The sequence below is a fragment of the Xiphophorus maculatus genome, chromosome 23 (genome assembly GCF_002775205.1).
Source record: "Xiphophorus maculatus strain JP 163 A chromosome 23, X_maculatus-5.0-male, whole genome shotgun sequence".
Classification (NCBI taxonomy): domain Eukaryota; kingdom Metazoa; phylum Chordata; class Actinopteri; order Cyprinodontiformes; family Poeciliidae; genus Xiphophorus; species Xiphophorus maculatus.
Window position 1 is genome coordinate 19137656 of NC_036465.1, and position 17304 is coordinate 19154959.

At 38.1% G+C, this 17304-nt stretch overlaps 1 protein-coding gene across 1 annotated transcript in view; it reads right to left on the minus strand.

Annotated features, from left to right (window-relative positions):
* abcb7 (ATP binding cassette subfamily B member 7) overlaps positions 1-17304 on the minus strand; it is a 32920-nt gene that overhangs the window by 9792 nt on the left and 5824 nt on the right. Inside the window, exons 5-10 of the mRNA XM_005795328.3 lie at positions 10393-10525; positions 7907-8175; positions 6052-6140; positions 5792-5879; positions 3041-3215; positions 1967-2124 (exon numbers count right to left, since the gene is read on the minus strand). Of these exons, the coding sequence (XP_005795385.2) occupies positions 1967-2124; positions 3041-3215; positions 5792-5879; positions 6052-6140; positions 7907-8175; positions 10393-10525 (912 nt within the window). The remainder of the gene's footprint in view (positions 1-1966; positions 2125-3040; positions 3216-5791; positions 5880-6051; positions 6141-7906; positions 8176-10392; positions 10526-17304) is intronic.

The window sequence follows — 17304 nt, forward strand, 5'->3', positions numbered from 1 at the left end:
ACACATGCTGAGTAGGGTTGTTTTTATTCTAAATCACTGGTGGAGCAATTATTGGCACTACTGCTAACAATCCTTTGCAGACAGTCTTTTTCTCCCATGTAGTTTCACAAGGTTGAAGCGTACAGAGAGGGTGACCTTTGGCCATTTCCTTTTGCACAAAATCCTTGGATCATCCAGAGTCCAGAAAGATGGTCTATTTTGTTTATATGAGATTATTGCTGTGTTTATTTCTTCAAATGTTTGGAATTATTCTCCTAAATGAGGAAGTATTTTAAGACTTAGGCAAAGGATTTCAATCCTTTTAAGTACTTCCAGGAGTTCATGACATCATGCACTCCCACAAGGTACCCCTGACCTCCAGAACAGAAACAAGCATCACCATAATTAGAAGTGCACATGGGAAGTTTTTTCCTCATATAATTTATTTTGTTTGCTCCCTTATCAGTGGCTATGGCTGACCAAAATACAAGCCTTTCTGCTAATCTATAAAAGAGGGGTCAGGCCGGTAAGCTTATAATTGTTTAATTTATTAATGCTGCAACTTTAACAAGCACCAGATGGTGGTTGGATCTAGAAACAATTATTAATCAACGGGTCCAGCCTCAGACCCGCAACATATTGTTAATTTGATTCTGTTATTGAGGAGGAACATTGGACAGATCTCATCGTTTCACCTCTAGCTCTGAAAAGTATGAGAGTGAGAACGATGAGCCTGAAAAACTCCAAATGAAAAATGAGGGAGTGCCAAATAAAGGCAAAAACAAAACCTAAATAAAGATGCCACCTATTATTTTGCTGCAGATGAGGGATATTTTACACTCCCAGTCTTACAAGAAACACACACTTAAACTTTAAAATTTTTAAAAAAATAACTAAATACAAAACTTGAACAAGTTCAGAGCTCTGTAATTTATATATCTAAGACAGACTAAAATTCTTAAGAAAAATGATACACCAAGGAAAAATAATAAATCAGTTAACGCTATTATGTATTTTGCAAGCACATAGTACCATTTTATGGCAAAATCAAGTAGCTATGTTACTTTCAGATATTGTAATTATGCTGTAAATATGAAACAAGACATATCAAAAATAATTTGATGATATGAAATTGGGCTGCTATTTCTTAAGCTCCTACTCTTCATCACAACAGTGCTCCTCATTTTTGTGTTAATCATTCTTAGGAGCGTTGGACTGCGAAGTGGTTTGTTCAATGAGCTCAGCAGATGTGCAGTTCCACCACATGTTTGCCAATTGGTGCTGCCACAAGTCTGAAGGAGCTGAGTGGGGAAGGCTTGGGGTCAGGTATAGGGAGCCTTTAGGCACCCTGAAAAGGCTGCCACAGAAGATCCTAGATGTTTTCAAACATGCATGAACGATTCAAGGCAACACTTGAGGTAGGTTTTGGATATAATATTACGTAAATCTAAAAAAACCCCTCAATTTTACATAACACTATTTTTCTAAGATATAAATGAGCTTTGCAGTTATAGTTAATTTCAACATATAGTCCAGTTTAATAAAGATTCAGTCACATTCCTGCTGAACTCTTTTCCTGATACCACCAGTGCAGCCAGTAATGTCAGGCACTACAGGTGGTAAAGACGAAGCAGTCTTCGAGTCGCACCAAGCACGTAATTAGCATGTTTGACTCCAACCCATCATTTCTTTTATACACACATCTTGTGGATAGATAGTCTAAGTCAAGCTATTATGAAAACTCTTTCAGTCCAGGATTAAATCGTAGGTACTGCTCTCTGTGTTACTGTGGTAAAGAAAAATAGGGTCTTGCAAAGAGGCTTTTGTATTGTTCTTTGCTTTTAAATTTCAGTCCAAACTCTAAGCTCACTTGCTGCTGTGCACAAATTCATATTTTCTGTTCTCCTTTATTAGAGGACACAAATGTATGAACACAAAGAAATCTCTGTTTTAGAGGCACAAAGTTTGTGTCAGGCTGACACGTTACCTTGATCTTTGTGTCGACGCTGAGCAGGGTGAACAGAGTGTTCATATCGATGAGCGCCTGCCTGGTCTCTCTGTACACTGTCCCCAGGAAGTTGAGGGGAAGAGAGAGCTGGAAGAGCAGGCCGTTCACCATCACCAGGTCTCCTACGGTCATGGTACCTACACGATGGCAACAGAGCAGCCGTAGCAGTCTTCAGTGCTTCGTAAGACTGTTCATACTCCTTCAGCTTTTTGTCATTTTATAACTACAAACTGTAATGTATTTTATTGACATTTTATGTGATACACTAACCCAGGGCTGTGTACACTTGTGATGTAAAAACAAAAGCATTTAGTTGTAATCAACCCACTTTAGTTATAGAAAGTCAAGTGTAACCAATCGCCTTCAGAAGTCACCAGTTTAGTAAATATATGCCACATGTGTCTCGTTTAATTACAGAATAAATCCAGCTGTTCTCTGAAGGCCTCACAGATTTGCTAGAGAACATTAGTGAACAAACAGGATCTTAGAAGAACAAAGCAGACAAAATCAGGGATAAAATTAAACAGAAGTTTGTGGTAGAAACAAGATAAAATATGAGAAAATGGTAGATCTGCATTACTTTTGAATAGCTCTATCATTGCATACATCTTTCAAAGGCAGACAAAAACAAATAAAAATTGTCATCACTTTCTCTTTCAAGTTGTAGTGAAAGCCGACTGAGCAGCTCCACATCCTGTGATTTCATTTTCTGCATCAAGGCTATTTTATTTCCTATTCATGCCATTTTTTCATGCATGCTGTGCTTTGTTCTCATTTAGTTTCTATAATGGAGTTCATTGTTGGTTTTATTTGACAGTTTCATCTGTCTGATTCTGTTTTAAGTTTTCTCTTCAAGCATTCATATTGAAAGGTTTTATTTTAATGAAACTCTGCGGCAAACAGAGTTCAAATTTAGTTCAGATTCTTTTTCTGCTTTTCTATTTACAATTCCGGTAAATTCAAGGATGGCCTTAAATTAAGATAGTTCAGCATCAATGTCCCAAATTAAACCCACACATTCACATAATCATCATGAGCTTTTAAATTACTCACCTGCTGTAATGCCTTTGCTTGCCAACAACATGATTGCAGTGAGGCCAACGCTAAAGATTGCACTCTGGCCAAAGTTGAGCATGGCGAGCGTCGACGTGGTTTTTAAAGAGGATGACTCATAGATCTTCAGGAATTCATCATACCTTTCTGCTTCATACTTCTCGTTATTAAAGTACTGCAGGGGAGAAGACAAACATGAGGACTGAGGAGAGATGGGAGCAGAGGCCAGGGAGACGAACACATTCGCAAACGGAACGAAGGGAAGTGCAAGTTTACAGGAAAAAGAGGGAGAGACACAAATATGGTTGAGGTGAAAGGTTAAGGTAGCATGGAGAGCAGTGTCAGGCAGATACACACTTTAGCTGTAGTCTGCCTCAAGGCTGCATTTGTTCTCAGTGACCGCTCCGAGTGGAGACTGTGTCTCAGTTGGGCTCTAAAGCACTTTTTCATGTCTGTGTCTTCATCTGCTCCCAACAGATTTTAAAGGACATGAAGGCAATGGAACAGAATCCAAAGCCTGCTTTGCTGAACTGGCAGCAGATCTGAAACTGTGACAGAGCAGAACGACTGTGGCACAAAACAACAGTTACACATATTAGATAGTGAAGCCTAATCATCACTTCTGAAGAAGAATTATAGCTGAGTGTTCATCACTGGAACATTTTTTATTTGTATTTCCATGTGTAGCAGCTTCCACAGATGCCTACATTAACAACAAAGCATATAAAGCCGTCATAAGTGTTACCCTACATAATTATGATTAATATCATTAAGAGAGAATGGCTCGTGGATCAGCCACAAACACACTTTTGCGTTTCACACATAAAATAAATAAATAAATAAATAAATAAATAAATAAATAAAAAACAGTCCACAACTCTGCTGCCAATTACTAAATATTGTTGCAGAACTGCTGTTTGTTTAGTTTGCTCCATTGTTTTCCAGCTCCGGTTAAGTGGGCGATTTGCTCCTCTAGCTAACGGCAGTGAAGCTGCACAGCTACAGAGTTCCAGCGGATTTGCATATAAGAAAATGCAGTGAAATCGGAGAGGGAAATCAGAAAGTAGCACATGGAAGACAGGCGCTGCGTTCAGGTTCTTGTACAGCCCTTTGTGGAAGTGGAATGAATTTCTGAGTGGGTGGAGATCTAATTACATATGCACACTCACAGCTCAGAGTGATGCTAAATCTGGCCGCATTGACACAGATGACACAAAATAACACAGAACAAGATGTTAAGGAAAACAGGACAAAATTACATAGAAAGGAAAATAACACCAACAAAATAGATTTGGAACGGCCACTGCAGTGCTCAAAACTGTCTAGTAAAACACTGTGTGCTGCTCTGAATTTCATTGGAAAAATAAGAGGAAAATTTGAACTCAGATATTTAAACCCGAGTTCACTGAATATTATTAGCTTAGTAATCAGTACTTATCTTCATTCTGTAAGTCCTCTAGATAAGCTTTCTTGAAAGCTCTTCAAGCTAGCAAGGAACTGAGAAATCAATTGGTGATCTGGCCAATTGATCAACAATTGATCAATTGGTGATCGATCCAGCTGAAAATCGGGGCCTGACCGATTTTCAGCTGGATCGGGCCTGACCAGCGACTGGCCCGTCAGAAACGAAACCAGGAGTTCACGCTGACAAAAACACTCTTTTATGGGGAGGCTGTTTCTGAGGGAAGAAGAGTTAAGGACAACTAATTCTAACTGTCGATGAGACATAAGTTGCTATTTAAAAAGGAGACTATTTTTTAACCAGGCTGTGAGGAGGTGAGAGAGAGCAAGACTTCAGATTCTTTTGAGTTTATACAGCCATCACGAATTTAAGCTCAATAAATCAATTTAGGTGCTTTTAGTTTTTGATCACTTTTAGTCGTTAGCAGCTGTACAGTAAGAAGTGCAGCCCAGAGGTCTCAGACCTTTTACATGAGGTAAAAGGTCTGAGGCTGGGAATCGGACCTAGGACAGCTGCGGTAAGGACTACAACTTTATGTTGCGTCTGCTCTACCACTGAGTCACCAAGCTGCCCGTCTTGCTTTTGTTTTAAAAATGATACTAAAACAGTTTTACAGCATCTGTTTTCTCATACAGCTGTATTACACTATCTATGTCCCTGATTTATGACCTCTCAGAGCGAGAACGAAATATTTTCTTACACTGAAGTTCTAAAAGAGAAATTAGTGTTGGATAACATCAGTACTGACAGATCAAAGCCTTACAAAAACCACACTGGACATGGTCCACAAAGCAAGTCCAACTATAAGAAACTATTTTTAGACAAGACCATTAAGAACTAACGCTGATGTAGAATGAAGATAACTACCTGACACAGACAATAAGAGCAAAAGCTGTAAAGCAATGTTAATACATCACCAGTTAGCTGAGCACCACGCTGACATTTCTGGATAAAAACAACCTGAAATAGCAGACGCCTGTGCCAAAACAGTAACCTACAACATTTTTTGCGTCACTGACTAGACCAGGGAAAACATTTCATAGAGTCCAGATAAGCTCTGTAGATTTGTTGTGGCTGGATTGACAAGAGCTAAGAAACAGATTATTTTAAGATGGAATTAGAAGGAACTTTAAGAGAAGAACAAAATAGAATTTACAGTTGAGTCAAAACAGATTAAACTTGAAGTTAATTTAACAAATTATTTGATTGATCATCAATGTTTAAAAAAAATAGTCAGGAGACACAAGGCCAAGAAGAGCAAACAGATAGATGTAGGCGTGGTAACTTACCTTCACAGTCTCGTAGTTAAGCAGCGAGTCAATTGCTGCATTTCCTGCTTCATTGTCTGCTTTGTTCATCTCAATGCGGAAACGAGTCCTGTGTCGAGACACATGCATTGTGACCTGAGAGCTTTCATTAGTACGCTTCAGCCAGTGGGTGACATTTTTTTACTGGTAGCACATGGAGCCACTGAGGTATTTACAGAGCTTGTCAGGGAATAACAATCCTGACCTACAGACAGACAGAAAAGTCATAGAAATCTTCCTACCTCCACTGAGTAACAAGAATTGTGAAAATAGTATATGCTGACAAGGTGCCCAAGGCCACTGCTGCAAACTGTCCGCCACACTTGTAATACTGTGGAAAAGAAGAGCAAGACAGACCATCTATGTGTAGTAATTCAACATTTTCGGAATAAAATATCCAAAAACCACACCATGCTCAGTGACCCAATGCTGCTATCACTCAAGGTTTTAAGAGGGTCCTGAAAACTGCAGGAAGTAATCGCATTAATACTTACAATTTTCTGCACTACTAAAATTACAAATAGTCTGGTAGTTTCCCTTCTGCAACAGGATAAAATCATAGAACAGTTTATTTTGGCTTGAATGGGGGTGGGAAGCTGCTCCAAACTTTGGGATTCATCAGTGACACTAATGGACCGCATTTCCAACAAAAGTTCAAATTCCATTCACATTGTAAATGAGACAACATCTCCGAAAATAATTTGTAGACAATCAGATTGTCAAGGTGATGCGAGGCCCTGAGCGGCGAAGAGCTGAATGGCACAGACAGCAAGGTGGAAAAAACCTCCCAATGCCATGACACCCAGAAATATCCAAAATGATGGACCTGACATTCTCTGGGTATCCATTCGGGGAATTGTTTTTTTTTTTTTTTTGGAAGTTCAAACAACTAAACTGGAATTTAATTAGCATATTCTAGCTTTGTGAGTCATGGTTTAAAATGATTTTCAAAATGTAAAACATAAATTTTTATACAAAGAAGTGGAAACTAAGTAAAAAGAACAAGTTTAGTAATCAAGACCTTCAGGCATTTAAATTCAGACAAACCTTGTAAAAAATACAAAAATCACTTTTCAAATTATCATTTAGTTATGTGCAAAAAGCTTTAAGCCTGCTGAACCCTACGCAGGAAATTAATGTCTTCTGTTGACCAATTATAGTTAAACCTGAAGAATTAATAAAAATTTGAATAATACTTGTATAAGACTTGCTTAAAGTAGACTAAAAAAAACCAAATTCAACATATTATGCTATGATTTACAAAGAAATCAACATGAATTAGTCTAAAAATGCTTCTAAAGCCTATTTCCAAAGAATCACAGGAAACATTTTGTGGCTCTGTTTCAGCCAGCTGATCGGCGGTAAGCAGTAATATTTGGTTTACTAAATCCTCTTCGTCCATATGGCTAGAGATAACTTTGGTCATGCCGTCTCGGACAATGGTAAATATTTTTTGTTCTTAAAACAGTAACTTTTTTAAATAAACATAAAATAAAGTGATCAGAAAACACATTGTTGTATCTAATCACTCATCATGCTTACAAAAACAAAAATTCTGTTATATGCACATGCATAAACACAGACAGTAAATATAAGAAAACTAAAGGAGTGCCATCAAATACTTTTAAGGTTAAGCTGTTTTAAAACTAAAAATGATCATTTGCACACAGCTTGCTTCTAACCTACTAAAATAGTCTGACAGCCTACCTAGCTTATTCTATATATTTTGAAAATTAAACATTTGAAAACTACTACTTAGGAGTATGAATTTAGTTGGTGCCCATTTGACATTATTGTTCAAATCAATGTATTAAAAAACCCCATTATATTAATTGTAATTATCAATACGCTGTATTATTTCTGCAGCAGTGCCAATAATAAGCATCATATACAAAAATAATGATATTGCTTTTCGTATAAAACTTTGGGATCAGAATAGTGAAATAGTTCAACTTGACTCACGGTTCAGAATCTCACACTGGTCCATCATTACTAAAAATGATCTGTGGTTGGCAAACACTTTCAGTGCAGAACTCCATTTACAAAGAAATGCGCAGTTTTATTTCTGTAGACATTGTGTCAAATCCCAACACTCACCAAAATACCACTGACGAGGGCCATCTCAAAGACTGTGGGTCCTAGGTTGAAGACGAGAGCGCTGAGGACGAAGGAGATACCCCTTGTGCCGCGGTCGATTGCCTTTGACAGCGCCCCCGTCTGGCGGCTGAGGTGGAACCCCAGGTCCAGGTTGTGCAGGTGCAGAAAGACGTTCTTAGCGATGCGTCGGATGGAGCTTTGGGCCACTTTGCCGAACACAGTGTTCCTCAGCTCGTTAAAGAAGGCTGCACAAGCCCGAGAGACACCATCTGGAGAAGCAGAGGAGATGGGGAGTTTTAAGACACCTGCTGTGAAAAGCAGGAATACTTAAACAGTACTGAAATCGTGTGTGACCGTGATCTAAAGCACACATAATGGTTCTGAAATAAGACAAAACTGTCATTTTAAACATTAACACCCTGAAATAAATTACTGCATTCGGAAGCAGATGAGATTTTCAGGCCTCTTGACTGCAGAAGGGCAGAGGAAGTATGAGGTGGAGGGACCTATCTTTCAAATCATCTCTGGCCTGTAAGCGCTGCAGTGCTCCAGCAACAGCCTCCCACCAGTAATTACATACTATGATGCTCTGTAAAGCCTCAATACACAACAGACTGGAGACAGGGAGGGTATCTGAGCGTGCTCAGAAATGTTGTGTGTGCGGGTCACATGTGTGATCAGAATACAAGAAGAGGGAGGCGGACTTAAAGAGAATGTCATGGAAAGTTTTCAATTACCAGGATTAATTTCAACACTTTCGCTAAAGGATGAGGGTGGATGCAAGTGAGGCAGCCTTCTTTACACTGTTTTAATTAATGCCTAATTTTATACTGAATATAATCCAAACTAGCTCAGTTAAATAAAATTAACAACTTAAAAATTAAGGTAATTATTTGATCTCACCAAACGCATATAACTGTGCTACAATGACTGTCTCAAATTGATAAGAGTTTGTGCTGAAATGATACATGCTGCCTCTAAGCTGTGCGAACACATGAGCAGTTTGTCGAGACCAAGTCAGGGTGATAATCTCTCTGTCTGTTGGTCTTCACGGGGCTGTAATGTGGCGTTAAATAGGAATGCTCATCTAATGAACAATGTGTCCACATCTGACAAGGTAGGACGAGCACTGTGCAACCTTGACAGCAAAATTACACCAGTCACTGCAGGCTTCAAATCCAGAGCCCAGAGTGTCCAAAAGAAGGAACAAAAACAATGGTTTCTCTTATTTAGATGGTTCCCCACGTTCCTCTTAAATGGGCAACACAGCATCTTATAAAGTTTTCATAACTTTCGCATTTCTGTCAAACCACAAAGAATTTTGTTGAGCTTGTATGGGACAGACTAACAAAAAACACTTGTTTTTTCAATAAAAACAACAGTGGTCTTTGTATATATTTATTCTAATATCCTTAAATAAAATAAAGTGCAATAAATAGTTTTTTAAATTTACATAACTACTACATCGGGTAAACCTGTGATACTGCAAACCTACCAAGGCATGACTCTATTCCTGTCAGCCAGGAATAGAGAGTGTTAATCAGACAAGCAGCCAAGAGGAATGTGATAACTCTGGAGGAGCTGCAGAGATCCTGTCTACTCAAAGGACAAATATTAAGCCAGAGATCTCCCAATATGTGTGTTAATTGAAAAGTAGTCATTGTTGAAATAATGCCATGAGTAGTGTTAGCATCAAGCGAGAGCTGCACATTATATCAAATCGCAATTGCAATATTAATGTGTGCTGTTCAGATTTAATGTTTGGTAGAATAGATCATTTTAAGTGCTGTGCATTAACACTCAGTACACCATTAATACATTTTGCCATCTGGACAGTCTAACGACTCTTGATATTCAAACACGATGTATACTTTTAGTGGCATAAAGGTCAGACTAAATAATGTGGACATTAAGTCAAATACATGCTTTATACACACTTCTCAGATATCAGTATAATTTATCTTCCACCCCAAAATAATGTGCTTGATGATCTGTGATGTAAAATGGCGATAAAATAATTTTTTTATTGTAAGTAGAGTACAAAGGGTGTGAATATTTTTGTAAGGTACTTTAAGTGTACTAATCAAAAGAAAAGGCTGCTTAAGGTACATTGGTATAAAAATAATCAAAGTTGGGATCAATGATACTGTTTGTTGGGGTCATATTTTCTTGCTTAGAAAACCTTAAGATTTGAAACTAAAAATATGAAAAGAACATAAGAGATTTATGAACCTCTCCTTTTAAAAGTGCATTGTCTTCTATTTACATCTGAAAGCCCTTTAAGCCCATCATATGGATGAGGGAGTTATAAATAGACACAAAGTCAAATGCAGAAAATAGCTAATAAAGTTAATAACATGCAGAAGAGGTCGCGTAGCAGCATTCATATGAATGCTGTTGGAAAGGTCAGCATGTACACAACAGAGTCCTGCAGTCTCCTCGGATGAGCACAACACCTGGCAGCGTAACACGAGTCTTGGACTTACAGCCAATCAGCATGGCCGTTGCCATGGTAGCCACTGTGCTTGGCGCGTCATTCAGGTTCAGCATGTGCCCCGACATCTGGTTTAGCTCGTCCACTGCATACTTAAACATGAAGGGCACGATCACATTGGTCAACTGGGAGGGAAGAGAAAGAGGAGGTGAGAAGGGAAAAAAAAGGAAAATGTTAAACATAAGTTTCTTAGAGAGACAACCTACTACCACCCGGCATCATAAGACCAATCCACTTTGATTGTTCTGCAATGCAGCTGGGGTTGTATTGAACTTAAATCTAAGTCTGCATAATTGCATGGCACTGGAATGAACTGGACTCGTTAAAGTTATTGAGTTGAACCCAATATGGACCCAAACAATTTCATAAGAATTGTATCTCCTGTCTTGAAAAGTGTTTTGAGATAATATATGTTATAATTTGATGGTGAATTGAAAAATGAAGCTAAAAGTCAATCAATTTTGTCACACAAACACTTCCCAGAGAAGTCTGGACATCAAAATGTCATTGAGCTACGCTATGTTGCCAAAAATACTCGCTCATACACAAATAAACTTGACAACCATTCCTTTCTATGTCCATGTGGTTTATTAGGATGTCGTTCCAACGGCCCTACTATGAAGGCTTTCCACAAGGTGGAGTGTATTTATGGGGATTTTTGACCATTGTTCCGGAGGTGCATTTGTGAGGTCAGACAGTGATGTTGGACAGGTTGGTTTCTGTCCTGATTCATCCCAAGGGTGTTCTATCAGGTTCTGGTCATGAATCTGTAGGTCAATAAAGTTCCTCCACACCAAATTTGCTCATCCATGTTTTTATGAGCTTTGTGCACTGGTGTAGAGTCATGTTAGCACAGGAATCCCTAAACTGTTCTTGCAAAATTGTACAAAATGTCTTGGTACACTGAAGAATGTAGAGTTTCTTTCACCAATTCTTGAAAAACATCCCCACAACTATGTTCCAAGTCAATTTCAATAATCATGAATACTTGCACCACCCCTGTGTTTGGTAAATTATTCTGAGGGTTTTTTGAAGCCAAAAAAACAGGACTTTTATTTTTTTATTTCAGCAATCCAATGAGTAGCTCTTCAGTCATGCTTTCAGGGTCATGCCGACCTCAGCTGAACCCCCAACTGAGGCAACAGCTATTAAAAAGTTTTGCTGTCTTCTTTTGGCTCTTTGCTGCTTTCTGGAAATTAATTTACTCTCACTTGTAGTTGCAAGCCAGATGTTTAGAGAAAGAGGAGCCAAGAACCATTAAATATTACAATACAGAAATAAAAAGTTGAAATAAGTTAGTTTACGTTTGATAAAGCTATGTAATAGATTTAACTTTTGAAATAAGTTACTGAAATAAAATTCTTTTTCAGTCATATTCAGAATTTCTTAAATGCACTGTAAACTGTATTTAGAAGCAGGAAACTGGGTTGGTGAGTGAATGAAATGCCTAATTGAAAAATGTGTTTTAAAAACATGTTGAAAGCCAAAACTGTAAAATCTTTTGAGCAATGATGTCCTATATGATCCTATACTGACTTACCAACATACTGTTTCTATATGCCTCTTTTATTAATGCACACCTCACATCCCAGAAGCATGAGTTTACAAAGAAAATCTAACACTGACATTGTAAGTACTTTTTGTGTACTTACATTGTAAGTACACAAAAAGTGCCCACAATTTTTGTGTTATGTTGCTGTGTATAAATGCTCTGTTTTTCTTTTTGACTGGCTGTAGTAGTGCTGGAGAGGAGCTGCTGCCTCCTGCTAATGGAATTGAAATGGTTATTAGGGCTAATTAAAAGCACAGGGACAGCTGTGTGAGTCAGTCTGGGCGGTCCGCTGCACATTAGGACACACAACGAACACCGCATCTCACAGCGTAGCATTTTTATTTTGAACTTTCAAACCCTGAACACAGGAGGAGGTTTTTAGGCTTTTTTTTTTTTTTTTTTTTTTACTGTCAAGCTCTTCATTAAATAGTCTTAAGAAATTGTGAAAATCAATGAAAAACCATAAAAGTAAACCTATTTATCCTGCCAAAAGCCATATCCCCATGGCTCCTGCTTCATACACTTGGGTTTTACACTCACACAATAGAAGTCCTCTTAATCCCCAAAGGAAAAAACAATATCTGCCACTTTGCTACCAAGACAACAGAACATGACACAAAAATAGCCTGAGCCCATTATCACAGAGCCAAAACATGTCCTCAATTCTGCCACTAATACATGATAAGGTTGGATGCGCTCTTTTAATCCATTAACGACAACCACTGGAGATTAAATTGACACTGTGTCAATCTCTACCTGGCGATATGTCATCCCGTAATAGAGATTCTGTGTCAAGTAGCAGAAAAAGGCTCCGGGCGATGGAGAATTAGCTTTACCTTACGCTATGAAACACAGACGGGCACAGAGACAAAGAGGGCTTCATTTGAGGCCAACTTGTGTGTAACCGTTCATTTGAAATGAAAATGTCACTGATAATGTGGCTCGCAGAGGTGAGATGCACTGTAACCACGTAATTATTCAGTTGATTTAAAAATTGCATCCACACAGCTGGTGGTTTCGGTTCAAACAGACAAATTGGTAAAATGGAGGTTAACTCCAACCACGCAGGAAAATAGAAGGAGTCGATTGGATTGTATGCACTCGCTCCACACTCTTTTAGTACACACCAGAGGGAGCCGTGCTGGGCGGCAGCAGGACACACTTATTTGGGAGCTTTGAATTTGTGATTATTTTCCAGGGTGTAAATTAGAGACTATCAACAAAGGAAGAGAAAACACATCACACACTGATTGATGCATGCAATTAATTATTTAAAAGACTGCTTTAAATGCACGCTGCTTTTAGTTTTACATGGCGTCTTCTCCAAGTGCAATCACTTAACGCAAGTGTTCATGATGTTTCAGCAAAAGGTGCAGGGAGAGAATTTGATTAAACGGGAATATTTAAAACTTAACCAGTGCTTCAAGTGATCTGTTTTGCAACAACTTGTAAGTATATTCCTAAATATCATCAGCCTTTCGACACATTCTTAATTTTAACTTGTTTACACATTCTTACAGATAACATTGTTATCAGATTCTAAAGATCTGATAACATTCTGGATAATATATGAATACAAATATTAACCTCTAACAATTAGAGTAATCAAATCTCATCATTTGTAGGTAGCACTAATTATCAAACAACAATGCCCTGAGAATGGCTTCAGATTTTTGATGCCTTATTTCTGTTTACAAAAATGGAAAGAAAACATTATTTTAAATAATTTAAGCAGAAGCACGGGTCCAGAACAACCTCATTTAAAGTTTTCTACAGTCGAAAGCACTAGTTAATTATTTAACTAGTGCTATAATGAGTGTCCATTTTTGATTGTTTTAAATGGATCTGCAGTCAGTTTGTAAGGTAACAATACTGATGCAAAGGTATTCAAAGTAGGTTGTGACCAGGAAAAAGATAAAGCATGTAATTTAGCTATTATTCAACAAAAATCCAATGCAATTAGTTTGTATTAGATTGGGATCCAAGATATTATAGCAGTTCCCAAAGACGACACACACATTTCTATACTCTGTATGTTTTATTTTTTCCACAATTATTCAGACCTGGAGCATGCTAAAATTAAATTACACACTTTTCCAGATTTTAACTGTATTTAGAGTTCTGTAATGTCTACTTTCAGTACATGCATTAGGAAAATACCTCTGATTTAACCACAGCGCATCACAAATTGATTTTCATACAAATTTATATTTGTTATGATCCTCAAATTTATGTCTTGTGCTTACAAAAAATAACTGATCATGAGAAGTTTTGATGTTAGAGTTGAGCTGCCGTCTGCAGCAGAACTTACGCTTCACATTGCAACACTTCCCTGCGCCTTCACCTCTCAGCTCCACCAGACTAGCGGCAGCAATAATTTGCAAACACCTGTTGGAACTGTGAGTCTGCAGAGCTAATCATACTCTGCAGACTCGCAGCTAGTCATAGAAACTACTTCTCAGTTGTATACAGTGGTAAATGGCATAATGAAGAAGCACTGTTGTGATGATGTGCTGAAGACAGAATGTTGGAAAGAAACGAGGCTTCTTAAAGAGACAGGACCAAATCTCAAGGGATCGAATTGGAAAGTCAAATGTCATTTAAGTAATTTTTTTTATATATACAGAACTTTTATAACAATTGAAGGAAAACATTTTTTTCAATTGTGCTATAAAATGGCAGTATCGGACTAGAAAATCCCTCTCCCTTCCTTTAAGAATATTATGAAATGCACAAATGCTAGATATGTACACTGCCTGGCCAAAAAAATGTCGCCACCAAAAAATGGTCACACTCTCTAATATTTTTGTTGGACCGCCTTTAGCTTTGATTACAGCCCGCATTCGCTGTGGCATTGTTTCAATAAGCTTCTGCAGTGTCACAAGATTTATTTCCATCCAGTGTTGCATTAATCTTTCACCAAGATCTTGTATTGATGATGGGAGAGTCTGACCACTGCGCAAAGTCTTCTCCAGCACATCCCAAAGATTCTCAATGGGGTTAAGGTCTGGACTCTGTGGTGGCCAATCCATGTGTGAAAAAGATGTCTCATGCTCCCTGAACCACTCTTTCACAATGTGAGCCTGATGAATCCTGGCATTGTCATCTTGGAATATGCCCGTTCCATTTGGGAAGACAAAATCCATTGATGGAATAATCTGGTCATTCAGTATATTCAGGTAGTCAGCTGACCTCATTCTTTGGGCACACAATGTTGCTGAACCTAGACCTGACCAACTGCAGCAACCCCAGATCATAGTACTGCCCCCACAGGCTTGTACAGTAGGCACTAGGCATGATGGGTGCATCACTTCACCTGCCTCTCTTCTTACCCTGATGCACCCATCACTCTGGAACAGGGTAAATCTGGACTCATCAGACCACATGACCCTCTTCCATTCCTCCACAGTCCAATCTTTATGCTCCCTAGCAAACTGAAGCCTTTTTTCTGGTTAGCCTTACTGATTAGAGGTTTTCTTACGGCTGTTCAATCCCAACCCCTTGAGTTCCCTTCGCATTGTGCGTGTGGAAATGCTTTTGCGTTCACAATTAAACATACTCCTGAGTTCTGCTGTTGTTTTTCTTCGATTTGATTTGACCAAACGTTTAAGTAATCACCGATCACGATCATTCAGGATTTTTTTCCGACCACATTTCTTCCTGGAAGACGATGGTTCCCCACCATCCTTCCAGTTTTTAATGATGCGTTGGACAGTTCTTAACCCAATTCTAGTAGTTTCTGCAATCTCCTTAGATGTCTTCTCTGCTTGATGCATGCCAATGATTTGACCCTTCTTAAACAGACTAACGTCTTTTCCACGACCACAGGGTGTGTCTTTTGCCATGGTTGTTTAAGAAATGAGGAGTTACTCATTGCATCAGCTGGGGTTAAATAACTTGTTGCCAGCTGAAAGATAATCGCCTATGCAGTACTTATCCAATAGGAGGCTTGTACCTATTTACTTAGTTAAATCCAGGTGGCGACATTTTTTTTGGCCAGGCAGTGTAGTATATTCACCACTTTATTATTCTTGATTTGTCTCTCATTTAAATAAATACTGTTATTTCCACGGACTTTGCTGTGTTATGCTTGGTGGAAATCAACACCTTATCACAGCACGACAGCCTCAAATTACCATGCTTTTTATTGTAAGTCTGTTTTTTTCCAGCAACAAAGAGAAACAAAAGCAATGTCCTTCTGACAAATAACAAAAAATTGTTTGTCTGAAATGGCACAGCAGTACTTTAACACCAATCTTGCTACATTCTTTTTAAGCTTTTGGTTAGTAAGAGCTTTAAATTTTGAATCTAAAAGGGGTTTCTGATCTTTGATATTCAAACTAGCACTGTGTGCAGCACTGCAATGTGATAGCTATTGCTCAGTGTATTAAATTGTTTGAACTTTAAAGTGATTCAACAGATTTCTCACTGTATGTTCCAGAGAAAGGATGTCTTGGATTTCACAATCATCCTTGAATGATTTGTTGATGCTGGTGGGATTGTTGTTCCTTAGTCATCTATGTTTATTATACCCATACTTAATGAACAGAATCAGAGTAAATCTAAACGTTACCATTACTAAATGAGAAAATTTGTCCTGGTTTATCCTTCTTTAAACACAAATAACTTGCATTCTGTAACACACAAAAAGACCCACATCATGTCTGATCACTTCCAGCAGTGCCCACACTAAAATAAGGTTTTTGGAGAGACTAAGATTGAAACGTGGCTGACAGTTTGTCACCACTGGTGTTCAGGCACATACTGTTCTACGTGGATTAATCACTGCTGTTTGGTGTCCTTGGATGATGTGCTGCACGCTTTAGGGCAGAGTTATTAGAATTTTTTTTTTTTAAATATGCCTCAAATAAAGTTAACCCACTCAATAACAAGTCTGTGCTGGTATATTTATCTTTAGATTTTTCGCATGCTGTTGCAATTATTAAGGCCTTTTGCTTCCTGATATGTTTGTACAATTACAGAAATCCCAATCAGAGCTGCACAATTTCTTAAATTGCAAATATGATCACAATATCAATATATGCAATGCTGCAATTGCAAAAGAACGGCTTGAATAGAATATTTGGCTGCATCCAAATTTTTCACCCCAGTGCTACATTTGGCCAAATAGAGGACTTTCGCTGCCCACACTGGATGTTGGAGATGCTAAAGCTCTCAGAAAATGGTGGGGAAATGATGATAATAGAAATAAAAGAGTCAGAAAAATTTGGGGTTAATCATAATCTATATAATTATCACAATACTCAACAGCATAGCATATAGAGGCTATTAATCTGAGACTTTACAACACTACAAGCCAAAAAAAATTAAATATTTTCCTTGCTTTAAAAG